The sequence below is a fragment of the Furipterus horrens genome, unplaced genomic scaffold (assembly GCF_987537825.1).
Source record: "Furipterus horrens unplaced genomic scaffold, mFurHor1.1.pri manual_scaffold_4, whole genome shotgun sequence".
Classification (NCBI taxonomy): domain Eukaryota; kingdom Metazoa; phylum Chordata; class Mammalia; order Chiroptera; family Furipteridae; genus Furipterus; species Furipterus horrens.
Window position 1 is genome coordinate 197,414,400 of NW_028327174.1, and position 26,765 is coordinate 197,441,164.

The 26,765-nt window shown below is 37.4% G+C and overlaps 1 protein-coding gene across 2 annotated transcripts in view; it reads left to right on the forward strand.

Moving 5' to 3' along the window:
* The window catches only part of PBX3 (PBX homeobox 3), a 197,670-nt gene that overhangs the window by 157,830 nt on the left and 13,075 nt on the right, over positions 1-26,765 (forward strand). For both annotated transcript variants that reach the window (XM_090274731.1, XM_090274732.1), the window contains exon 5: positions 6,202-6,337. In XM_090274731.1, the coding sequence (XP_090130857.1) occupies positions 6,202-6,337 (136 nt within the window). The remainder of the gene's footprint in view (positions 1-6,201; positions 6,338-26,765) is intronic.

A 26,765-nucleotide genomic window follows, 5' to 3' on the forward strand; every position in this document is an offset into this window, starting at 1 on the left:
TTTTTTCTTTTTATTCCTTGCATATTATATTCTTTAAAAACAGTCTGTTGGTTTTAGATTCTTCATTAATTTGTCTATAAGAGCTCTTCTCTACGATGGACAGCTAGTTCACCTTAAGATGCCTGCGCTGTCAAGCCTCTCGTCTGGAAGGGGTTTGGTGACTCAGGAAATAGATAGGATTAGCGTTGCTATTAATGACTTAGGAATCTATAGCCTTTCAAAGCTGATGCTAAAAAGTATTTTTACAGTTAACTTTCAGTCTGTAACTCTGTTTTAACAAAGGTTTGTTTTCTAAGAATTTTCTTCTTGTTACATTGCTTGTGTACCTTATAAGAAAATAATTGGAAATACTGGTGCTCCTAAGAAATAGTGGTATTTTAGTTAATAGCTGTTACAACAAGACCCCCCAAACTCTGTTTTTCCAAATCAAGTTAGAAAGCCTATCAGTTTATCCCGTAAGGATGACAGTTTCTCTATTACTTGAAGCTTTCACCAAGTTTCACAGGAATTAGGTAATAAATTCTGTGTGGTGCGTTTGACCTACTGGGTAACAGAATAAAAGGATTGTCCAGTTGCCAGTACTGCATATGCTGCCTCTGCGGGGCTGTCTCTTGGGCGTTGCTAAAGCTTGTGATCAATCTTCAGCCTTGGAAAAGAGTTTCTGTTTTGTTTGGCTTTCTCTTCCTTGGAATCTGACAGAGGTGATAATTATCATCCAAATTTTACAGTATAAAAGAAAATAAGTTAGCTTCTCAACTGGAAAACAAGGTGTGTGGAACAGTCTTCGTGATGGAGCTCTTAAAGCCAGAAAAGCAAACATCTGCCACCTAATTTAACTACCGTGCTTCTAGTTAAGCAAACCCTTTCTTCTGTGATAAATCAGTCACTAGAACACACCAGTGCTTCATTTTCAACATTTTTCATGTTATCTCTTTCTTCCCATCCTTACTTGCACCGTTCAGTTCACACTCACCGTTTTGCACATACCTTCCTACGAGACTCCCTGTCTCTAGCCTTACTTTGCTCCTGCCCGTCCTCCTTGTACTGTTCTGTTTCTGTAGCATCTCTATGATTCCTAATGGCTTTGATCAAAAACCCCAGTAGCTTTTCAGTGCTGGATGACTCATACCCACTGCTTAACCTGACATTTACGGCCTTATATCACCTTCTCCTTTTTTGTTGTTAAGACTTTTCTAAAGTTTTATCTTATTTTCTTTTTCCTATTTAAAAAATACCAAGCTCACGATGGAAAATTTGGAAAATATATAGACCAGAAGGAGGAATTAAAAACAACCATGTTTTTAATACCTAAAGAAAAAAAATCACTATACATGTTTTAGTGTATTTCCTTCATGTTTTGGGGGCTTTTAAAAAAACCTTCTTGTAATGGTACAGTATGTATAATTTGTCTTGCTTTAAAAATAATTTACTATGAATATGTAAATATTTTCATATAGTATAAGCTCTAACATTAAATAATATGTTAATTTTTGAAATGCACCAGATGGATTTATGATAATTTACTTAGCCATTCCTTTATTTATGAACATTTAAGCTGTACCTTTTAATTTTCATTATAACTTTTCCTTTTTCCTTCCTTGCTTGCTTGCTTCTTTCCTTCCAGAAATATTTTTTTCTGCCGATATAAAGATAAACGAGATAGGTTGACATACTTTTGCCAGATGGGCTTATATTCCCAAGTAAGCAAATATGCTACAGTATTTTATTTAATACTATACTGAAGTGTAACGGGATGATAAATGTTATGAAGAACAATGAAGCAAGGTGAGGAGAGAGGGTACCATTTTAGGCAGATTTTATTGAGATGAGTGTTTTAATGAAAATCTTCATGACTTAAAACTTTTAATCTCTAGGATTATATCCTAAGGATTAATTCTGAGAAATGAAATTATTAGATCAAAGTTTAAGCATTTTTAGTGCTCTTCCAGCGTCACTAACTTGTTCTTTACTGTGTTTAATCCAAAATGAAGTGCCTCTTGGTCTTGCCTGTTTTCTCTCACTAGAACTCTTTCTTTTCCTCGGCCCAGCCACGTGTGTTATACCGCCCCCGCCCCCCGTCCTCACACACACACCTCCCCGCCTTCCACAACGGGCCCTGTTCTCCCAACCCTTTCCCAAGTCGGTCACCAGTAATGAGTTGTCATCTGTGAGGTGGTCAGGTATGGAGCCTGGAACATAACCGGAGCTCGTGTTAGTTACCTAGTGAGACCTTGCTCATCCTTCCGGACCTGGCCCGAATGCTTCCTCTTTAGGGTGCCCCCTTTAATCACTCCACTGACCAGTCCTTCCCTTCCCTTCAGAAGCGATACTACATTTATACAGTTCTCGAGACGGGCGAGTCTCAACCTGTTTCATCTCATGGCACACATAAACTGATTACTAAAATTTGCGGCACACCAAAATATTTTTTTTTTACCGATTTAACAGAAAAATAGGTATAATTTTGATTCATTCACACCAGACAGCTATTGTTGTGTTGGCTGTTGTCATTTTTTAATTTGACAATTTCAGGGAAAAGAGGTCAGTGCCCCTGACTAAACAGTCGGTTATTGCACATTTTACAGATTCTTAATGGCACACCAGCTGAAAATCGCTGCTGTAGACCGAACTTTATGCAGACTATTGTTCTTGTAGCTTTTCGCCCCTATTAAATCAAGAGTCATTGAAAGCAACAGCCAAACTTTACACATTTACATTTCCCACAATTCCAGCAGGCCTGTTACATGTAAGAAGCTGCAAAAAATAACTTACTGACTAACCAGATGAATGAAGATTTCCACTTATACTTGTAATAGCTCAAAGAGTTAGGGAGGTGAAAGGGAACAACAACATTTAAAAATTATTTGACAACTTTGAGCATTTTAATAAAAAAATATATATAACAAAGACATTTAAAAGGACTTCCAGCAGAAAAGAATCCCTTCTTAATGCAATTGTGATCCTTCTTTCTTCTGATACTTTCCCGTTTTTGTCAATATGCATACATTTTTTCTTTTTACATAACTTCATTCATACTGCATACACCTAAATGATTTATTTTTCTTCCAAGTAGAGTGTGTTAACAAGCCAGAGTGAGCAGAGCAAGAATGAGGAAGTGGCAGATTTTGGAGCAGAGTCCCTTCTTCCACAGAGACTATTGTCAGCACAGTGATGTTGATGGGACACAGCCCTGGGACAGATGGGTCACTGTACACTGACTTGAGGCGTAGCACTTAGTGTGTGGTGAACCCCGGGGGGCGGGGGTGGGGGCTGAAATATAGGGAAAAGACTTAATGGGCATGTTTTTCTAAAAAAAATTAAGTATAGGACTGAATTGTCTCTTATGCCTTCAAGTGAATGCAAATATTGAGCTTCAGTTCCATCTACTCTTGTTGTGTCTCTTAGCAAGTCCTCTTCCCTGAAAAGGGAGGGTGTTTCTGCTCTAGGCAAGCATGCCCATTCAGATATATGATTCCCTTTCTCACTCTGGTTTTCCATTAAGGCCATACTCAAGTTTTCTTGCTTACTGGACGTGCCAAAGCCTGTACCAGTACAAAACAAAGAAAAATAAATGCACGTAGGTCCCTCTGTACTTCTACTAGAAGTACAATAGTTTGGACTCAGTCAAAATGGGGGCAAGTGTTCTGTTCTGCCCATAAGTTTGTCCTCTGTGGTTTTCCAAGTTTGCTAAAACCACTTGTAGGCAAAATTAATGAGACAAATTTCTGTTTTCCAAGATGTGTTTCTGTTCATTCTTCCTTTCATCAGTCCTCATTTCCCCCCAAAATGCCCTGTGTCATCCACTCCAGTGTTCCCTGGGTCTTGCTGCTGGACTACACGTCTTAGACTGGGAGTGACAGACTCACGTGCTTACATATAATGGAACTGAGTAGAGTGGTTGGTTGCATGAGGAGCAGTCAAGATTGGAGCAGACGGCTGCATATCTGAGGGGACAGCCATCTCTTGCCTTTGGCCTATGGCTGCCTTCTGAGAATGCAGGCCTGGTGTGGCTGATCTTCCCATTTTTTAATAAAAAGCCACAAACCTAGATTTTTATGAGCAGGACGTTACTGTGTAGTCTCAATAAGCATTATCTGTGAATCACGTAATTATTTGTAGGCTTGACAGTTTCAGTATCTATTCTAGACATTTCCCACCCTACTCACCGCACCACCTACTCGTCAGAGTACCCCCAGGTCAGGGCTTTGTTTCTCTCTCCAAGCAATGCACGACTCCTGCAAACATGCTACCTGCTGTCCCCGGTATGTATCTTTTCCTCCCCTCTCTGTCTTCTCTAACCATCTCCCCCATCCAGTTCATCATCGAATCCTGTTGGTTTTAATCCCCTGAAAAGATTTTGATTCTCTTCTTCATTCCTTAGGAAATGGTGGTTTAACCTCCCGAAAATTACTGAAATAAGAAATTTTGTTCTGATAACCTGAGATGTTTTGATCGGACCTAGATTTTTTTGCTCCCTTGACTCTCTCCCTTAATGTTGAGACGTAGATTACCTGCTTGACCTGCCATGTTAGTGACATCATTTTAACTAGAAGGATCTTATAGGGTATACACATTTACAACTGCTCGCTTACTGTCTTTTTTGAGTGTAAGATATCACAGAGAAGATCATTAAAATTATTTGGAAGAAAGTATTAAGAAAATTATTTGGGGAAAGTATTTTCCAGTTACTGGAAAATCTAATTTTTAAAAAATCCTCACCTGAGGATATTTTTATTGATATTAGCCGGGGGGGCAGGGTGAGGGGAGAGTAAGGAGGAGAGAGAGAGAGAGAAATACTGTTGTGAGAGAGAAGCGTTGATCAGTTGGCTCCCTCCTGAACGTGCCTTGACTGGGGATCAAACCTACAGTTGAACCCCGCGACCTCTTGGTGTCTGTGATGACATTCCAACCAACTGGGCCACCTGGCCAGGGTGTGGAGAATCTAATTTAAGATGGAGTCTGACAAATGCTAAGTTTCATGCTGGAATTCTTTAAAACCTTAGTAACAAAACTTGAATATAAATGACTTTTTTCCTATTTCAAGTAACTTGTTAATAACCACTTGATCCTCTGACCCTCTGCCACCCCTTTCCCAATATAAAATATTTTCCTCCCCTAGTCTTTCCCTGTGAGCACATCATACCTTAGTCTAGGCAGTTGCTGAATAGATGAATCCAGAAATCTTTGATGTATTTTTCCTTACCTTGCTTTTCTGTCTTCTCCACGCACTCCCCCTGCCCAATTCATCATCAAGTCCTATTGCCTTTACCTTTCAAATAGATCTTGAATCTTTTTCTTTCCATTACTCTCACCTTATGTTAAGTTACCATCATCTCTCCATTTGACCATAGCAGTTGTCTCTTTAAATAACTATATTTTCTTTCATGTCCTCCTCCCACTATTCTTAGCAGCCAGAACATTCTTTTTAAAAACACAAAATTAAAAACCTTTAATAGCTTCCTACTGGTAAAATAAAATCCAAAAATTCTTATGGGGCCCACAAAGCCTATATAATTTGGCCCCTGCCCATCCTTCCCGATTCATCTCACACATTCTCTGATTTTTACTGTTCTCCAGCCTCTTTTAGCTGTTCAGACTTTCCAATCTCTTTTCTGCTGCAGGGCCATCTCCTCTGCTCATTCCTCTTTCCTTCTCTCTTTGACTAATTCCTACATATTCTCCAGGTCTCAGATCAAATGTCACTGCTTCAAGGAAGCCTTTCCTGACTCCGTAATCCATGTTAGGTTTCCATCTTGCACACTTTCATTATACATTGTGCTTTTCCTTCGTTGTACTTGATAAGGTCACAACAATTTATAGTTATTTATTTCTGTGATACTTGTCTAATGTCTTTCTTTCTCCTTTCTACTTTGCCCTTAACCCTCCAATCTCCTGTAAACTTGCTGGTAGATCATATCCATTTTGTTTCAACTAGATCTTTATTAAGTATCTAGAACACATTAGATCCTCAATAAATATTTGTTGAATAAATAAACGAATGAAGTTAATTGTGCTTCACATTATAGTATTTTTCATAGTGATTCTAAATCTTAAAATGAATGCATAGTTCTTTGGAGGATGCCAAGAGCGTACGTTATGATACCATGTGGATAAGTTAGGCCCCAAGAATGTTTTAAAATAGAAACCTACTCTTTGGTTAATGTTAATTTTAACTACAATTCTTTTTGGTTTTTGTCGTAGACGAAAAAGGCGTAACTTCAGTAAACAGGCCACAGAAATCTTGAATGAATATTTTTACTCACACCTCAGCAACCCCTACCCCAGTGAAGAAGCCAAAGAGGAGCTGGCCAAGAAGTGCAGCATCACAGTGTCGCAGGTGAGTGAGGACCCCGTGGGCCTGCCGTGTTCCCCCAACAAATAGGAACTCTGTTCTTTCCTCAGGGCGATCTCATCAAATGTCATATGCAGATGTTCCATCATCAAGGAAGATTATAAAGAAAGCATAGATATTTCCGCATATTTATCCAAGCTTTTAGGTTTAAATGATTTTTAAAAAATCCTAAGTGGCAAGGAATCAAAATAGTCACCCATTGCCCCAGTGTAAATCTTTGATAGAAAGGAAATAAACATGCCATGGGAAGACACAGTTTAAAGGCATGTAGTCCTGCTTTTCCCAGCTTAGATGACTGACATAGGCATCCACCAGTGAGAAACCAATAACTGTTTGGTGAAAGCTTTGAGGAATTCACTAAGTCCTTTCTAAATTACCATGCTGTTACGATATTTGGGTCCTAGTGATATCTGTGCCTCCTTGTTATCCACTAAACAAAAAAAATAAGTTCATTTTTGCCACTATTTTGTATTTTGTTCTAAAGGTCTATTTGTAATAAATTGTGGCCTTGAAGTTAGCTGTCATTATCTATCAAAAAATACGTTTAGTTTTAAACAGATATACTAGTATTTAGATTGAGGATTGGTGACAAGGAAACAACTGTACCTCCTTAAGAGAGTAAGTATATCCTATTGGCAATGGCTCAAAAATACAAGTTTATTTAAATATTCATATTGTTGCTTATAGATTGTCATTTGAATATTATTTCTTTATAGCATGCAAGTTTACCAACAGTGTTTGCAGTGAAACTTAAGGAAAAGCTGACTCCTGGCAGAAATTTCAGTGTTCCCTAAAAGTCACATAACACAAAAATTTTAAGGTAGTTTCTAAATAAATACTCCTGCTTGTGCATCTGAAGTCCAAGGTACTAAAGATCCCCTTCACATTCCAATGAAAGTTTTATATCAGTATTATGTCATTGTTATTTAAGGAAATAGGAGCTGGGTTTAAGATGTTAATCCAGCTTCTATCTTAGCATTAGTTTTCAAAGAACCTCCAGAGCAAAATTAGATTTACAATGAAGATTTTATTTAATAATTATTATAATTGTCCTATGAAATAGTGGTATACCTTGATTTTGGTGGAGAAGGGGGATGGGGGGCTCAGTTTAACTGGAATATAATTGATTTGGGTTACCAGCTTATAAAACCATGCAATTTATAAAATATCACTATTTGGGTTATGTAGTATTCATTGCCTCTTAAAATACTAAGTAACAGTATAATATGCTGGATCAGATAAGATAGGGAAGATGAAATTAAAAGTATATTTACATCAAGTGGGTGTTTTCTGGTGTGTACACTTCCCTGAACATTAGTGAAAGGATTGGGCTCATTCATGCTGAACACTAGCTGATGCTGCCAAGTCTGGTTTTCCGGCTTTCACTACAAATTTTCTGACTTAGAATTCAAATGTTTGCAGGTCCAATTTAAAATAATGTGTTTTTGTAGTTCCTCTTTGTTTTTCTTTTTTACTTATATAACATATTCACACATTTTTCAAACACTAATAGAATCCTGATTTTTCATTAGTTGTGGTACTAGGATTTTGTTTGTGATGTAGGATTTGCTTAACATATTGCTTCTGTAATAAGTGAGAGAAAAGTTTCCTTCTGGCTGTTCTAAACTAGGGAGATTTTGTTCTACTTCTAAAATAGGCTAGGAACCCATTTACCAGTGATTTAAAAAAAAAAAAAGTTAATTACTATAGTGATTTCACTTATTTTCTATAGCAAAGTGATGTTATTAGGTGTGAAATTTTTTTAGTAATTGCTTTAGTGGTAGAAATAGCATAGACTTAGACTGTCTAAAAACAGACTTTCTGATCTTATTTTTCCCAGGTTAGCCTTTCAAATGCAGAATTTTAGTGATCAGTGCAAGCATCAGTTTAAATTCTGACTATTTCTTCCCTCCTTTACCCCACATCTCTAAAGTGGGAGCAATGATATTGTCATGTTAACTCTTGAAGACATCAGTTACTAGCCTTATAAATTAGTGAGTGCCCTTTTGTTTAAATTGTCTGGAAATTAAAGCAGAGAATGTTTTAGAATTGACATGTTAACTACTTTCTAAAGAGAAAAAAACATTTTTAAAAATATACCTCATACTAAAATACAATTAAATTTAGGATCCAGAAACTGTTGGTACACAGACTAACTTAAAAAATTGAAAGCCACTAAAAATAGGCAACTGTAGCAAGCAACACTATTTTTGCTAGACTTAGTGTATATGAAGCTGATTTTTCTTTATTGATTAAAATACTTAAAATACTGCTTAAATACTTAACAATTAAGAATATGCATGGAACTTTCAGAAGAAAGTGTAAGGAAATATCTTTAGTACTTTGGAGGTAGGAAAGAATTTCTTTAAAAAGACTTAAAATGTGTAAGCAACAAAGGAAAACATTGATAATTTCAATGATAGAATGTTCACTAATATCATTTAATAGATTGGATCAGGCAAGAAGCTCAATAGATATTAAATCCAGGGAGAAATTTCGTGAAGAACATCGTTTTAAAGTATCTCTCTGTAGGCCTTTTATTATTTTCAAGGCATTAAAAAACTAGAGTGGAGAAATGGAACAGAACATTGACCAGGTGATTACAATCAACATCACTAAAGAGGGACAGATAGACATTGAAGTATTTCATCCAAGAGTGCAACCTGAATTTAACCACTAGAAAACATTAGGCAAACCAAAAATGAAGAGTTTTCTTTTAGTGAGAAGAGGAAGCAGTATTCTTTAAAAAGTGTCAAAGAAAGGCCATGGGAATGTCCTAGATAAAAAGTGGCTAACAAGACATGACAGGTAAAGGCAATACTTACCTCTAGCCTGGATCCTGTACTAGAAGGGGAAATACGCCATAAAGGTAGACTTAACCTCAAATGGTTCAGAAAAAATGTGTTTTATGTATATGTGTACATGTATGTTAATGTAAACACGGTGCACATGCATGTATGCACACAAATGATAAAACTAATGGGCACATGTTAACAAAAGGGGAATCTGGGTGAGGGGCATACACAGGTTCTTATTTTTATTTTTTGCAAGTTTGGAATTATTTCAAATAAAACCTTTTTTAAAATGTGAAGACAGTCCACAGACTGCCAGGTGATGTTTTAAGTGTATAAGCAACAGGATTAAAATCCAAAATATTTAAGAAACTCTTATAACTTGATAAGAAAAAGACAAAGACCCTATTTGAAAAGCAAGCAAACGACACAAAGGATTTCATAGAAGAAGAACTGTAAATGGTCAATTATGTGAAAAGGATCTTCTTATTAGTAATCAGGAAAATGCAATTTAAATGCAGCAATAATAACATTTTACATTTCCTAAATGGTCAAAAAATCCTAAATTTAACTATACCAAGTCTGCACATTGTTGGCAAGACTATGTAGCTGCAGGTACCCTTAAGTGTTGTAGGTAGGAATGTAAATTAGTATAGTCACTTTGGAAAACTCTTGGCATTATCTTAAATTTGAACATACACATACCACTTGATCCATAATTTTACCTCTAGGTGAAATTGCCCTAGGAAACCTTTTACCCATATATATCAGGAGAGGTGTAAGAGCATTCATAGTACCACTGAAATGACAAAAATACTTAAAATAAGCCAGTTGTCCAGTGACTGGGGAAATAGATAAATCCACTGTGGTATAATCTGACAGTGGAATACTATACAACAATGACAAAAGAATGATCTATGAGTCTGAGTGAATTCTTAGAAACGTAACATTGAATGAAAATGCAAATTGTAGAATATATGTAGTATGATATCATTTTTATTAAGTTCAAATCCAAGCACATTAAATAGCACATTGTTTAGGGGAGACACACACACACACACACACACACAGATATAAATATATGTATGTAGTTAAATATAAAGAAAAGAAAGGTAATGATTTTTTTAAATGCAATTAAGTAGAATAGGATTACGGAGAAATATTGAAGGAGTTTTAGTGGTACTGTTAGTGGTGTATTATGTTCAGTGGTAGATTTATAGGGATTAATTTAATGTTTATGCATTGTAGACCTCCATATATAAGTCAAAGAAGTCTTATATGAATTACTAAACCTAAATAGCAGAATTTTTAAAAAGAATATTTTCTTTCATTTGTTAGCAAAGAATTTATTGTAATATCTAAGACACAACTGTGAATTTGACAGGCAAAAACCCCTGCCCTACTGACAGAACTGTGTGTGTCTGTTCACCAAAAGATATGTAGAAGAATATCCTTAGCAACAGTATTCATAACAGCCAGACTGTAAACAATGGAAATGTCCGTCAGTAAGAAAATGGGTAAATAAAAGTAGTATAATTATATCTCTTTGGAATATTATATAGCAATGCAATCAAATAAACTAGACTATATGTAACTACATAATGCTAAGTGAAAGAAGTCAGGTACTTAGTATATGATTCAGGATAGGGATTCCCTTTTGGAGAATAACAGCTGGAAAGGGGCCTGTTGCTCTAAATGATGATTTCATGGGTGTGTTCACTTCATGTAAATTTATCAAGCTCTATACTTAGGTGTCCCTTGTGTGTGTGAGTGTGTGTGTGTGTGTTTTTCTTTTTCCCACTTCATTAAAACGTTTACTTAATACAGCAACAACTAACGTGCCCTCGTGGAGCTTACATTTTCCTGGGAGAATATAAACAGATAAAATAAGTAAATGAGATATTAGACAGTGATAGGTGTTATTGGAGAAAAGTAAAGGGAGGGAAAGGGAACAGGTCATTAAAAGGGGCAATTTTTATTAGGGTAGTAAAGAAAGCCCCTCCTGAGACGATACCTTTTGGGAAAGATTGAAGGAGATGAATGAGCAAGCCATGTGAGCCATTGGTGAAGAACGTTTCGGACAGAGGGAACAGTGAGTCCAAGTGCCCTCAGGTAGGAGTGGTCTGAGCAGGTGGCAAAAGTGGTAGAGAGGTCCAAATGGGAGTGACTCTGGCGTTTAAGGAAAGCCGAGGAGTCACATGGTCTGACTTCAGTTTTAACAGAATCACCATGGCAGCTACACTGACAACAGACCCTGGAAGCAGCGGGAAGCAGAGACAGCAGTTAGGGGGCCACTGCCTATCACAGAGTAAGATGACGGTGCCTGGGTGCAGGGTGTGACTAGTAAAGGTGATACGAGGTTGCTGGATTTCAGATCATTGCGAAGGGGTAGCTGAGGGGGTTTATTGATAGATTAGATGTAGCATGTAAGAGAAGGAGAGTAAAGGGTGACTCTGATTTTTGACTTGAACAATGAAGGATGTAATTGTCATGAAGTGTGTTGGGGCAGGTTTTGGGAAGAGAAAGATCAAATGTTTGGTTTTGGACATATTAAGTTAATATTTACTGTAGTTGTTAAAATGGGCTATATATTACGATATAATAGGCACAGGTAAGAAAAAACCTTGCAATGTATATTAGTCCTACATTCATTTGTGCTTAGTATAAGTATAAATATCCTTAACGTGGAATTATAGGCAGATCTCAGAATTTGAAATCTCTGATTTCCTGAGGTTTGGTTTGCTTAAGCTGGAGTTCCCCTTTTACATAACACCCTGAAAATAACAAAAGGAGAAATTATTTCTAATGCCACAAGCACTGAGAATCATACTTAAATTGTCACATATTCTTAGTTAGTAGAGCAGATATTAATATGCTTTTGCTTTTGGGAAAAGAGCTAACTTGTACTGATTATTCAAGTTAGCAAGTCACAAAAAACTTCACTGTTCTCCTGATTCCAATTTGGAATTTAAATAACTCTGGCCCTACTTTCTGTGCTAGGTGTTTTTTAGAATGAAAAATACTAACTTATTCTTCACTGCTTCTCTAATTGAAACATACTGTAAAGAAGAGGTTGATTTTTTTTTAAACAGATAAGAATCTGAAATGCTGAAGAGGTTAGTTGGCAACATTAAGATTCATTCACACATTCATTCATTTATTCATTCAACTAACATATTTTAGAGCCTTTAAAGTGGTACGCAAGACCCAGTGTTATAAGTCTGGTGTGAAGGAAAGTCCCTAACCATTACTGATGAGGAGACTAATGTTCAGAGAAATTAAAGATTTGACAAGCGACACAGGCCTTCAGGAATGCTAGAGGTTCTTGATAATAAGGAAGAAACTGGATTTTTACTTTTTTTCCTGCAAGAGGCAGTATGATTCCTCTATCCCCAAAGCCTCAGCTGCAGAGTCCTGGTGTTTGAGGCACAGGCCAGGGCTTATATCACTTAGGCTGCATCATTTCCCCCCAGCTGCTTCAGAGACTCCAGGCTAGTTAGTAGTCTGAGGTCTCCTTACTCATTAAACTACTTATTCCAAAGCAGTGAATATTCAGTAAGCTAATTAAAATTTGTAAGTAAGATTTCCTTATTAAAAAAATGTATTAAAATAAGAAGAAGCCTGTTAAAATAATAATTAGAGCAGAGGAAAAAAGATGACTATCAAATGACAGTATCCTTTTCAGCGATCCATAAAGGCCTTTTCAGCTACTTTGGCAGTAGATAGAAGGCGGGAGCAGCTTTTACTGTAAGGATGCAACTGGTGAACTGGAGACCAGTTGAAGGAAAATGGCAGCTGTTTTGTTAAAAGTGGTTCTTTCACACTGTCTTAAAAGAAGGCTACAGACCCTCTGTTCTGTAAAGGCTCTGATTGTGTGTCCTAGTGGAGCCGGGATGTCATTAAACGGTGTGCAAAGAACAAAGGAGCAGGTTGTGAAGAGATGGGAGCTTTGAGGACGCTGTAGCGCTGCGTACAGATGAGGCGTATCTGCAGGACTTAGAGGAAACAGGGGAAGCCTTTGACTTTGTTGTTGTTGTTATTGTTGGTCTCTACAGTCAGTGCAATGATGAGCTTGTTCCAGTGACGTCAAGGTATTATATTTATTTTAGAATTAACTTTTTAAAAGGGACTCTCTAACACTTGTTTTATGTGATATCCAATCCAAGGCTAGACAGAGACTATTTCCACCCCGGATGTGGTGTTTCTCAGTTTTCCTATACCTTAGAAGAAGCCATAATCGGAGCCACGGCCTCTCCAGTTTTTTTTATACCCGCGCCTCCCTTTGCCTACTCCTTCCTTTTGAGTGTTCCCATCCGTCTCCCCTTACGCATGTCCCTCCCTGATCGTTGCATCTCACCTTTCCATTGCCTTGCTTCTGTGAGGCATGTCAGACCAATAGGCCAATATATTAGTCAGGGTCTCAGCAGAAAACAGATGGCACACTCCAATTAGAATAACTTGAGGAGAGTTTAATAAAGTGTTGACAGAAGTGTGGGAGTGAGGGAAACCGCAAAGGATGATACCAGTGTACTGCTTGGTTCTGTCACCTAACCAAGACATAGAAAGTGTGTGGAGGACAGTAACTGAGACCTTAGGCAAAGGCAGTATTACAGTGAGGGAATCAGGGGCACAAATACTCTGGCCTTATTCTCCTCTCTTCTTATCTCCTACCAATGACTTCCTTTGGCCAGAAGCCTGAGGGCATACAGCTCTGCCTCCTGGGGCCCAGAGCAGGGTGAGAGTGGGCAGAGAGGCGTATATACAGTATGGCCTGAAGGGCAAAGACACGAGATCAGGACAGGCTACAAGTTCGAGCCTCCTGGCATCCCCCTTATGTTGACTGTGTGGTACTTCCACCCAGGATGGCTGGGATCCTCCAGAGACGTGCTTTTTTTGTCTTTGTCTTTGGTTTTTCTTCTCTTCCCCTGACTCCTCTGTCAGCTGTGTGGAGAGCATATTACTTCTCTAAAGTGAGTATGGATTTTGAGAGTAGAAACTACAAACAGCATAAGTAGGTTAATTTAATCCAGCCAAAGTTATTTTTCAAGACTTTTGGCTGTTTTTCTAATTCATTCAACAAGCACTGAGTGCCTACTGTTTACGAGGCATTATGCTTGGCACTGTGGCAATAAAGCTGAATAAGATAGGTTCTGTACCAGGTTCTTTACCCTTAGAAATGTCAAATTTCTTGGAGGAGACAGACAAACATGTTACTGACAGGACACAAAAGTTATCTGGGTGACTACACAGTTGCATGTGGGTGCTATTTTGGAATATGGTATAAGGAGGGGGTTTATTCTATTCAGAGGATAAGGAAATTCTTCCAGGTTATTAGCTCTGTGACCTTGGGCAAGTCATTTAACCTCACTGTGCCTCATTTCCTCATATATATAATTTGGATAAAAACAACATGTATTCCATAGGGTTATGGGAATTTTGTATTGATGATATATGTAAAGCAGAAGATATAATAATAATTATTATTATTATGCTCTTTCTTCTGCCTAGAATGGCCTAACCCTATCCTCCCTATGCAAACATATAGATGACTTATTAATTATTATTGCAAAGCTCTTTTCAAACATCAGTTCTTCAAGAAAGCTCTTTTTGTACTCCCAGTTCATATCCTCCATTATATATATTCTCATAGATTTTTAATAGTCCTTACTACAATCATAACTAAATAATGAATTGTTTAATGTTGTTCCCCTAAAAGATGGTGAGGTCCATGTAGTGCAGTCTTATGCAGTACTATATTCCTAACGCCTAGCACAGTATGCAACATGTAGACACTCACTGTTTGCTGAAGAATTGCTTTAGGTAAAAAGTAAAGCTTGAGCTCGATTTGGGGAAGGTCTGCAATTGTGATGTTTAGATGTCTGCAGTTATGCCTGCAATTAGGAGGTTGAGCAGCTTACATGTGTATTTTGCACTGATTAATTAATTCAACAGTATTTATGGAACCTAGTGATGTCTGGTTACTGTGCTGCATATAACAGTGAATTCAATAGAGATTCTGTCCTTGTGGAGCTTATTCTAATGGGGAGAGAAGGATAATTTATATATATATATATATATATATATATATATATAAAATTATAAATAATAACTACATAATTATTATATGGTAAGAAGTGCTATGAAATGAATTATGGAAGATAAGATTTCTGGGTTGAGGTATATGATCAGATTGAAAGAGAATCCTAGCACCAACATGTAAGATTAATTTGGGGGAAACCGTGAGAATGAGAGTGACTGCATAGATTATTCGTCTAACTCAGGCAAGAAATGGTGAAGATTCAAATTAGGCCACTGACAGTAGGAAACAGATGAATTTGAGAAGTTTTTTTTTTTTTTTGGTAAAACTGAAATTTTGGAGATTGGGTAAATAATTGGATTTGAATTTGAGGAGGAAAATGTCATAGAAGATAGATGAGGTTTTTAGTCTAGATAATTGAAGATGATGATATTAATAGCTGATATAGAAAACACATGAGGAAATGCTGCTTTGATGGAGGGGAAAGTGAAGGTTTGTAATAGTTATGACAGATTTGCCCAATTGGGAAGTGATCAGTTTGGAAACATAATTTAGGACAAAGTTCAAGGTTAATGATGTAGCTTGGGAGTCATCCACTTAAGTTCATAGTTGAGGCCCTGGGAATGGACGATGTTGCCCATGGAATTTGCAGATAAGAAGGAAATAAGGCCAGGAGAAATGACTTTTCCCTGGGTCATTTGTCAATTTTGAGAGGGTGGCTAAGAGAGATTAAGCAGTGCTTTTGACAATTTGGCAGGGCTGAGAGGGTAGGAACTGGTGTCTAGGTGTCTGGGACATACCGAGGGAGGCTACTTTACTTCTCTTGCTTTAGGTTAAGACTTAAACCTCTAGGGCTACATTCTAGTAGCAAGGGTGCATTGGAAGGACACAGACCCTCAAAGAGACTGTAAATCTGCTTGCTCTACATTACCTCAGTCATTGAAACTGGTTTGCTAGTACCTGTAGGTACCTGGACCAAGCAAATAGAATTTTTTTGTCATTCTAGAAAAAAGACAGACATACAAGAAGATGTGATTGAAACCAGCACAATCAACAGACAGTAGAAACAGATCCACAGAAATCTAGAAAATAGAAGGATCTGATATTAGATGTAAAATAACTATGCTTAAAAAAATAAAAAATAAAAATAAATAAATAAATAAAATAACTATGCTTAATATATCCAAGAAAATAAAAGGCGATTATGGAAGTTTTGTCAGAGAACTGGAAAACATAAAAAAGGTAAATGGGAATTTTAGAACCAAAAATAGAAAACTAAGTTAAGAATTCAGTGTACAGGTTTAAAAGCAGATCAGACATAGTTGAAGGGAGAATTGGTGAACTGGGAAATGGGTCATAAAATAATCATACTGAAGAATGGGGAGATAATAGTATAGAAAATCATGAGAGAGAGAGTAAGGGATATTGAGTAAAAAGTCTGCAATAAATGTAATTAGAGTCCCCGAAGCAAACATAAGAGTGGGTCAGAAGTAGTACTTAAAATGGAAAGGCTGACAACATTCCCCAATTGATGGAAGATTCCAAATCATGAAGTCATGAAAAACTGCAGTCTCCAAACAGAATTAATAAATAGAAGTGTTCACTGAACATAGTCAAAACAAAAGTCATCAGAGGGGGGAAATGAGGTAGCCTTCAAAGAAGCAGCAAATAGATCAACTACTAATTTTTTATTTTTTATTTTTTTAAAGTATATTTTATTATGTTGTTACAGTAGTCCCAACTCTTTTCCCTCAGCTTCACTCTTCCCAGTACACCCCTTACCTCCAGCAGTCCCACCCCCCCTTAGTTCATGTCCATGGGTTACGCATATAAGTTCTTTGGCTTCACCCTTTTCTATATTATTCTTAACTTCCCCCTGTCTATTTTGTACCAACCAATTATGCTTCTTAGTCCCTGTACCATTTCCCCATTTCTCCTCTTTCCCCCTCCTAGCTGATAACCCTGCAAATGATCCCCACATCTCTGATTCTGTTCCTGTTCTGGTTGTTTGCTTAGTTGGATTTTGTGTTTATTTTTTAGATTTAGTTGTTGATAGTTGTGAGTTTGATGTCATTTTAATGTTCATAGTGTTGATCCTCTTTTTCTTAAATAAGTCCCTTTAACGTTTCGTATAATAATGGCTTGCTGATGATGAACTCCTTTAGCTTTACCTTGTCTGGGAAGCACTTTATCTGCCCTTCCATTCTAAATGATAGCTTTGCTGGATAGAGTAGTCTTGGTTGTAGGTCCTTGCTTTTCATCACATTGAATACTTCTTGTCAGTCCCTTCTTGCCTGCAAAGTTTCTCTTGAGAAATCAGCTGATAGTCTTATAGACACCCCTTTGTAAGTAACTCTCTGCTTTTCCCTTGCTGCTTTTAAGATTCTCTATCTTTAACCTTTGGCATTTTAATTATAATGTGTCTTGGTGTGGTCCTCTTTGGGTGTAGCTTGTTTGGGACTCTCTGTGTTTCCTTGATTTGTATGTCTTATTTCCATTGTCAAATTTGGGAAATTTTCCTTCATTATTTTTTCACATAAGCTTTCGATTTCTTGCTCTTCTTCTCCTTCTGGCATCCCTGTGATTCGGGTGTTGGCATGTTTAAAATTGTCCTAGAGGTTCCTAAACCTTTCCTCATTTTTTTCAATTCTTGTTTCTGCCTCCTGTACTGGTTGACTGTTTTTTTCTTCCTTATGTTCCAAATCATTGATTTGAATCCCAGTTTCCTTCTCTTCACCATTGGTTTTGTGTGGATTTTCCTTCATTTCATTTAGCATAGCCTTCACTTCTTCCTTTATGTGTCTGCCATACTTAAGCATATCTGCCAAGTCTGTGGGCATCTTTATCACCAGGGTTTTGAACTCTACATCTGTTAGGTTGGCTATCTTCTCATCGATTAGTTCTCCCACTGGAACCTTGATCCATTTCCTCTTTTGGGCCATACTTCTCTGTCTCCTCATCTTGACAGATTCCTGTGTTTGTTTGCCTCTATGTCTTAGGTAGAACTGTCGCACCTGTCTGGATGAGTATTTCTTCTTTATATCTTTGTTTGTTGGACTTCCATGCAGCTCGATTTTCTGGAACTTCTGGTTGTCTCTAGTTTTGAGGTAGTTTTATTCTTTCTTATTCTCTCTTAGTTGTGGAGAGAGATGCAGCGTGTCGTCTAGGCCTCCATTTTGGCCACAAGTCTCACTACTAATTTTTTAAATGAAAACAATAAGGCCACAAAATTGTGGAATGATATTTTTAAAGAAATGAAATAAATTAAATGTCAATCTAGAATTCCATATGTGCCAAAATTGCCCTTTGATAGTGGAAGTGAAATAAAGATATTTTCTGTTTAAAAAAATGGAAAGAATATTTTCCATTTTTTTCCCTAAAGCAAATATAAAAAGTATTATTCAGAAAGAAGTAAAAAGTTTCCAGAGAGAAGGTGGGAGATGCAGGGAAGAAAAGACAAGCAAAGAAAAGCAATGTGTATGTGAATCTAAATGAATATTGATTGGCTGTTTAAAATTATAAAGTCCGTTGGGTTTACAATTTCTATTGAATTAAAATACACAATGATAATGCCTTGTAAGTTAGGAGGAGAGGATGGTGTTCTAATCCTCTTGAGTTTTCTGCAAAAGGTGGTAAAAGTACCAATTAATATACCATGCCAGTTAGTGTTAGACTTTGATAGTTAAGAATGTATAATCTCTAGGTTAGTTACTTAAAGAATACTGAAAGAATATGTAACTTCCTAACTAATAAAGAAGGAAATATGGAATAATTTTTTAAAATAAGTAATCTAAAAGAAGGCAAAAAAGGTAAGGATAAAAGATCACAGTGAATGGGACAAGTAGGATTTACTAAGATAATAGATTCGTATCCATGTATATCAGTGCTTACGTTAAATGGAAATGAATTGACTGCTATAAGTAATAGGCAAATATTGTCAGACAAGTTATAAAAGTGAAACTTACTTATACGTGTCCTCTAAGAGACACATCTAAAACATAAGGACACAGAAAGAATGAAAATAACAGTATGGGAAAAAATGTAACATGCATAGAGTAACCAAAAGAAAGTTGGTGTTTCTCTATTCTATCAGATAATGAACACTTCAAGGCAAAACATTTTATTAGAGATAAAGAGAGGCACTAAATAATGATGACACAGCAGTTCTATATTTATATGAACCTATTAGCAGAAGCTCATAAACATAAAGCAAAAACTTATAAAATTCAAAGAAAAAGAGATAAATCCAAAATCACTGTAGATTTTTATACCTTTCTCTAACAGACCACAAACACATACACACACACAATCAGTAGTGCTGTAGAACAATGCTTCTTAAATTTTACCATGTATGAGAATGATTTGGAGAGCTTGTTGAAACACAGATTCCTGGGCCCTATTCCCAAAGGTTCTAGTTCAAAGAGTCTGCAGTGGGGCCTAACAATTTGTAGCTGGCTGGGAAATGCTGATCCTGGCTTTTTCAGACCACACTTTGAATAGCACAGATATAGAAGATTTGGTCATCATGATTAGCAAACCACTTAATGGACATATATATAACACTGGACCCAACAAGTGCAAATTACATATTCTTTTTAAGCATTTGCAGAAAAGTTATGTTCTGGGTCATGTAAAGTACCTCTCAATAAATTTTAAATAATTTAAAACAGAGTATGTTTTCTGACTACAGTGGACAAACTAAAAATCAATGACAAAAAGATGTTCGAAAATGAAACAATATACAGGGGCTGGTAAAAGTAGGTTTACAGTATTTGTATATAAAATAATGCAATAATTACTACTAATAATATAAGAGTAAACAGTGCTTTGTATACTGACAACTATAAGCCTACTGTTGCCCATCCCTGTATTGCTTAGATTATTTATTTATTTATTTTGAGAGAGAGAGGAAGGGAGGGAGAAAGAGAGGGAGAGAAACATCAATGTGTGGTTGCCTCTGATGCGCCACCAACTAGGGGCCTGGCCCACAACCCAGGCATATGCCTGACTGGGAATTGAACCGGTGACCCTTTGGTTCCAGGCTAATGCTCAATTCACTGAGCCACACCAGCCAGGGCCCTGTATTTCTTAATACCTCATAGGTTAATGAAACCACAGTGGAAATTGGAAAATATTTTAACTGAGTCATAATGAAAATACAGCCTATCAAAATTCATGGGACGCAGCAAAAGCCATGCATTAAAGGAAATTTATAGCTTTAAACATATTAAACATATACATGGATGTGTGTATGTATTACATAGCTCGTATGGGGAGGTCAACAATTAGTCAATAAAGGGTCCATTTCAAGCTATTAAAGCACAATAAATTAAACCAAAAAAGTGGAAAAATATAGTAAAGATAAATACAGAAATTAATGAAATTTAAAAGAAACACAGTATAGCTCAACAAACCCAAAAGTTGGTTCTTTCGGGTTTTCCTTCTCTCTCAAGAGCCTTAGTCCCAATCCTCCAAGGCAATTAACAGTGTCATATATTTTTTGCAGATGTTTCTTAATATATCTTTTTTCCAGATACTCATTCTCAGCCATATTTTATGTACTACCTTTTTAAAAATATATAGAGGGAAATGGAACCTATCTCATTGGATTTTATGAGGATTTAACAAGTTAATGTATGTGGAGTGCTTAGAACAGGGCTTGGTACTTAATATCACTATATATATGTTTACTGCTGTTCTTACGGGAGAACACATGGTCACGGACAGAATGGGGATGAGGGTAAAATTGCATTTGAGGTATCGAAAGTGAGTCAGGGTCTGCTTTTTGGGAACACAGTGCCTGCTGGGCACTCTAAATGTGTGGAGAATGAATGGTCTGGCCTGAGATGAGCCAAAGGGTAGACTCATTGGCAGAACCAGCCAATGGCCTGGGCCTGTGACTTGCCCTAGCAAAGCTCAGAGCCCAGGAGTGGAAGGAGATCAAAGAGCTACTGGGCTACCTTATCAGGGAGAAAAGTTGTGAAGTACTATAAATAGTTTTTTTCCTAAAGTTAGATATTTAGATCATTACCCTGCAGGCACTCCAGGATTTTTTAACCAAAACTGTTGTGTTACTTGTGTTCCATTTAGGCAGCAGTACTACTATCATTTCATATTACTTATTTTGAGAAATTGGGACTTTGACTCCGGATGATCGTACGTATTTAGTATAGGAAGGTATTAAAAAAAAAAAAAAAAAAAAGCTCAGACCTTGAATTAATTATTTAACCTGAAGTTTCCATTTCTTGACTTGTAAAATTAGGATTATGATAATTTCTTCAGAGCTTTGAGGGATAAATGAGATCATATATGTATGTAGAATGCCTAGTTCAAGGCCTGGCATATCATGAGTGTTCAATAATGTAATTTGTCACCCATTCAGCCAGTGTTCTTACTGGGTATGTTGTGCGTACAGAGCCTTGTAAAGGTTCCAGAAGAAAAAGGGACCGGAGGCTCTGCCCTCCAGCAAAGTAGTGTGCTAGCGGCCCTGGCCCCTAGGTTTCTGTAGGCTCCATGAAGGTGAGAGCCAGAGGGGCATGGTTGGCTGGCGAGGGCGTGGCACGTGGGGCTGTGTCTGTCCTTAGTCTCTGAGCAGACCTACCCTTGGTGTATTTTTTATTCTAAAATGTACGTGGTTCATTTTTAGTGAAAATTAATTATGTATATCAAACGGGTAGCATACCATTTGAGGCCAGGTATTTCCATTTTAAATTAATTCAGTGACAATTTCTGGATTTATAAAAAGAAAAGAAAATTGGGGTATGGATTTGGTAGGGAATGGTGTTTGAATAAATAAGGGTTTTTATGAAACAAAAGGCTTGTCTATAGGACACTGAATAAATTTTGATGTTTTCAGTTACAGGAATCAGATTCACATGACACTTATCTCGACAAAAATATCTGGTCCATTATTGTTTATTAAAGAGTGCTCTTGAGTATTCATTCTGGGATGCTGCCTGGTAAATGGCTCCACCTTTCAGTGCTGCTGATGGGAGACGGTTGCAGAGTTGGGTTGTCAGTGTTTTAAAATCTGCCAAAGGCTTTCCATGGGGCTTATGAAAGAACCTATTAGTTGTACACCTAACACTTTTTTTTAATGAGAGAATTTTAAAGAAAAACATCTTTAACTAAAAAACATCCTCTGTGGTCATTTAGAACCACCCCTCAGCACATGTTTTAGGGGGATGAACGGCGTCGTCTGTTTTCTGTGTACTGTGGCCGCGAGGCTGACGGGTTATATCCTTCTGCAGATGAACCTCTCTGTGACTGTCATGAGTAGCTATCAGTCTATCGTGCATAGACTGGAAAGGGCAAAGCCAAACCGTGAGGGTGTCAGTGCATTATGGCAATAAAGTTTTTCACAGCCTCAAATGAAAAAAAATGGTACTTGACAAATGAATCTGTTTTAAATTATTTCAAATACTATGGAAACTGAATTTCTGTTTGTTCTGTTCTCCCATTAGAAATGGGTTGTGTTTCAAAAGTTGGTTTTCAAGACAACTGTTAGGAATTTGGAATTTATTTCCTAAAAAGAAAGAAAATGGTTTGGATTCTTGGGCTAGCTCATATTTTAACCATAAAAGAGCCAAAATATTTTGCAATAAAAAGATAGAATGTACTTTTATAGCCCTAGCCATTTAATACAATGGAAAAGAAATAAAATTGAGTAAACAATTTTTAATATTTTTTAAATTAAAGAGTATTAAATAAAAACAGTTCTTGCTAGATAAGGCATAGCGGAAAAAGCACAGGGAAGGCTGTGTGGTCTCAGGCAAATTACATTAACTTTCTGACCTCAGTTTCTACATTAGTAAAACTATGTCTTATGTAAATGAGATAATACATGTAAAGTTCTCAATACAATAGCTGGTTCGTAATGAAATCTCCATAAACGGCTGCTATTATAAATATAGATACAGGTAGGATGTAAACTCAGGTCTCCTACAGATTCTAGGCCCAGTGCATTGTCATGCAAGTGGCTGTGTTGGAGCAGGAGTGAGGAGGGACAAGTAAGTAGGTAATATCAGCTCCTGATGCAGAGTAGTAGCCTGGCAGGTGTGTGGCAGACAGGAGCGCTTGGTCTGGGTTTTGTTCTCCTCTGGTAGGAAGTTTATTATGCTGAGGTGTATGGGGGAGCACCCCCCTTTCCCCTCTCTTACTGCTGCCTATTCATTCCCCCATTGCTAGTACCCCTCCAGCATGGACTCCCCAGAATTCGAGGCTTGTGTGAAAAGGGTGACTGACCTTTGTAGCCTGCAGAGGTTTTTTTTGTAGTTGCTCTTGTTGCTTGTCTGTTATAGGAAAAGGGAGAGCTAACATTTATTGGGTGCCTAGTACATCTCAGGCAGATTGCTGGTATTTTTTTTTTTTACTGTGTGGTTGCCTCTCACTCGTGCCCCTAACTGGGGACCTGACGTGCAACCTAGTAATGTGCCCTGACTGGGAATCGAACCAGCGACACTTGGCTCGCAGGCCGATGCTCAATCCACTGAGCCACGCAGCCAGGGCTATTATCCCATCTTGTACATCAGGAAAGGAGGGCATTAGATGGATGACCTGACCAAGGTAACACAGCTAGGAAGTCAGAGCTGGGATTCACACCCAGGTCCTTGCTCAGCTGCCTTCTGCGTTCTCAAGGGACTGCACACATGTGTTACCTGCAGTGTGTCCAGCCTTCCTGTCCTTATACTGAATGTGCACCCTTGGGAGGGAGAGAAGTAGAATGAGATTTAGTTTATTATCACCATTAACTTTAAAAATTGAACAGTCTCTGGCTTCCATCCCTCATTTCAAATTGAATCGCATAATGGAGATGAAAACATATTGATTAGGGAGAAACTATTTATTAGAGGTAAAATTGTTTACCATGTAGATATGCTACATGTTCCATTATACACAACTTGGCATTTCAACATTTCATAAGCTGTTGCATTTAATTAGGCACAGTACATGAAGTATGCATCACAAGTAAACATGGGAAACACAATCACATATTTCTCTAGGATTTGTGCTTCATAAATTTTTAGTTTGCTAATCTCAGTAATGATGTTTTAGTGTCAGCTGCTTCTTTTCCAAACAAGGGCTGATCCTCTCTTTTAACATGTTTTATGCAAGGAAGCAAAACTAAGGATGAGTTCTCAAGTTCCACATTTCTGCCTCTTGAAGATTGTTTTTAGTAATTTTTCTCTTTTATTTAACATTATTATGAAATGTAAGGTACAACAAATGCAAATTAATAAATTGGCTTTCAGTGGCTATAGAGACATTGTAGATGGCTTAGCTTTTTAATTTGAGCATGGAGTTTTTCTTAAATGCAAAGCAATCTGGAGAATTTTAGTCACTTGAGATTTACGAAGTGTCTGATTTTAATTATTTCAAGAATTCTTGGACCTGCCAACCCCATCCTCCAGATAGAATACAGCAATGGAATTGTTGATTCCTGGAGCTACATGGACCAGCACTGCCATTCTTAAAGATTTTTAAAAAGCAGATTGCTTACTTTTTCACTAAAACGTACATATTTTTATGAGTTAAAAAATTTTTTAATCCTCACTGGAGGATATGTTTATTGATTTATTTTTAAGTGAGAGAAAGGAAGGGGGGCGGAGAGAGAGAGAGAGGGAGAGAGAGAGAGAGACTCATATGAGAGAGAGAGAGACTCATATAAGAGAGAAACATGCTTTGGTTGCCTCCCATATGTTCCCTGTTGGGGATTGAACCCGCAACCTTGTGGTGAACAGGAAGTTGCTCCAACCGAGTCATCTGGGCAGGGCAAAAATATTTTTTATCTGAAATCAATCTGGATAATCCTTAAAAACATACAGAAAAAAACAAAAATAGAAATTAGTTATAAATCCCCTCTAAAAGATAATCATGCATTGGTATTTGTGCATGTGTACACCTTATATATATCCATGTGTAACTATTTTGACCCCCATAAAAGTTTGTATGCTGTATGCAAAGGACAAAACATCCTTTTCCTCCTCCTTATATTATGAATATTTCCCCCATGTCAGCATTCTTCCTCAACATAATTTTTAGTCAGTGATCATATGCCATGATACAGATGTGCTATAAATTAATCTCCTTTTTTTAAGCTATTAAATATAGGACTGTAGTACATCTCTTTGGACATATACCTCTAAATATTTTCTCAAAATAAACTCTCAGTAAGGCTGAGTCAGAGGGTATGTACATATTTGCTAGCTTACTCTCCAGAAAGGTTATGCTAAATAATAAGTAAACTGTATCTAGCCCTTTAGGTTGATTTCTTTAATTCAGAGTGTTTTTGATTTCCTGAGCTGGCCCCAGAAAGGTGATCGTGGAGCATAGACGTGGTTGCCTGCCTGAGCCCTGTTTTTAGAGCCGAAGGTCTTTATTAGGCACACCGCACCTAAGGGGCTCCCATGCTGCACTCACACAACGAAGTTAAAATGTAATCAGAGTCAGTCTGCTCACCTAAGACAGCGGTCTCAAACTAGGCTATACATGTTCCACAAAGTAGTGGAGGTTTTCCAAATGGCTCTAGGGCACACCCGGTTTAAGATTCTCGCTGGCCAGCTTCCCTTATGTGTGTATGTACTCCGTCCTGAAACCCGTGTGCCTCGGGAAGCTGCTGTGATGGAAACCGGGTGTGGGGTTTCTTTTTCCCTCCTCCCCTGTCCCACGTGGTCTTCTCCCACTTTATGGAAGGGACACTCTCACCAGTGCGATAGCTTATTGCCCCAAAGTGTGAGCCCCTCTGTGGTGCCCAGCACAGGGTTGTGTGAAATATTAGTGATAACCACGCCTCCTTTAATCAGCTTTTTATAACTCCACACTCCTCTTATTAAGAAATGCATGTGTGATAAAAACCATACTTTTGATGGTCAAAGTAAGTTTCTGTTATCAAAACAAGTATTTGTGTTGCTCTGATCAACTTTAGACTATAGTGATTGCTTAATCCAGAAGGCAATATTAAACATGTAGAGCCTTCCTTATATTTACAGGAGATAAAAACAATTTAAAAATTTTAATTTCCATATATTTCTATTGTAGAGCATTAAAGAATATTGCATTAAGATAATAGGGAGGGAAACAAACTGGAAATACTTTTTCAAGAACAACAACAAAAAAAAGGAACAGAAAATATTTGACTGTTAAAGAAAAGCAAGTTTATGTATTTTAAAAATAGATAGTAGGTAAAAGCTGTGGTACATTTACATGATGGAATACTACTCAGCTGTAAAAAAGGACATCTTTACCCTTTGTGACAGCATGGATGGACCTGGAGAGCATTATGCTGAGTGAAAATAAGGCAGTCAGAGAAAAACAAGTACCGTATGATTTCACTTATACATGGAATCTAATGAACGAAATAAACTAATAAAATAGAAACAGAATCAGAGAGAACAGACCGACAGCTGCCGGGGGGAGGGGCGCTGTGGGGCTGGGTGAAAAAGGTGAGGGGATTAAGGAAAAAGAAACCTCAGACACAGACAACAACATGGTGATTGACAGAGGGAGAGTGGGGTGGGGGGGTAGAAGAGGGTACAACGGGGATAAATGTTGGTGGAAGGAGACTTGACTTGGGGTGGTGAACACA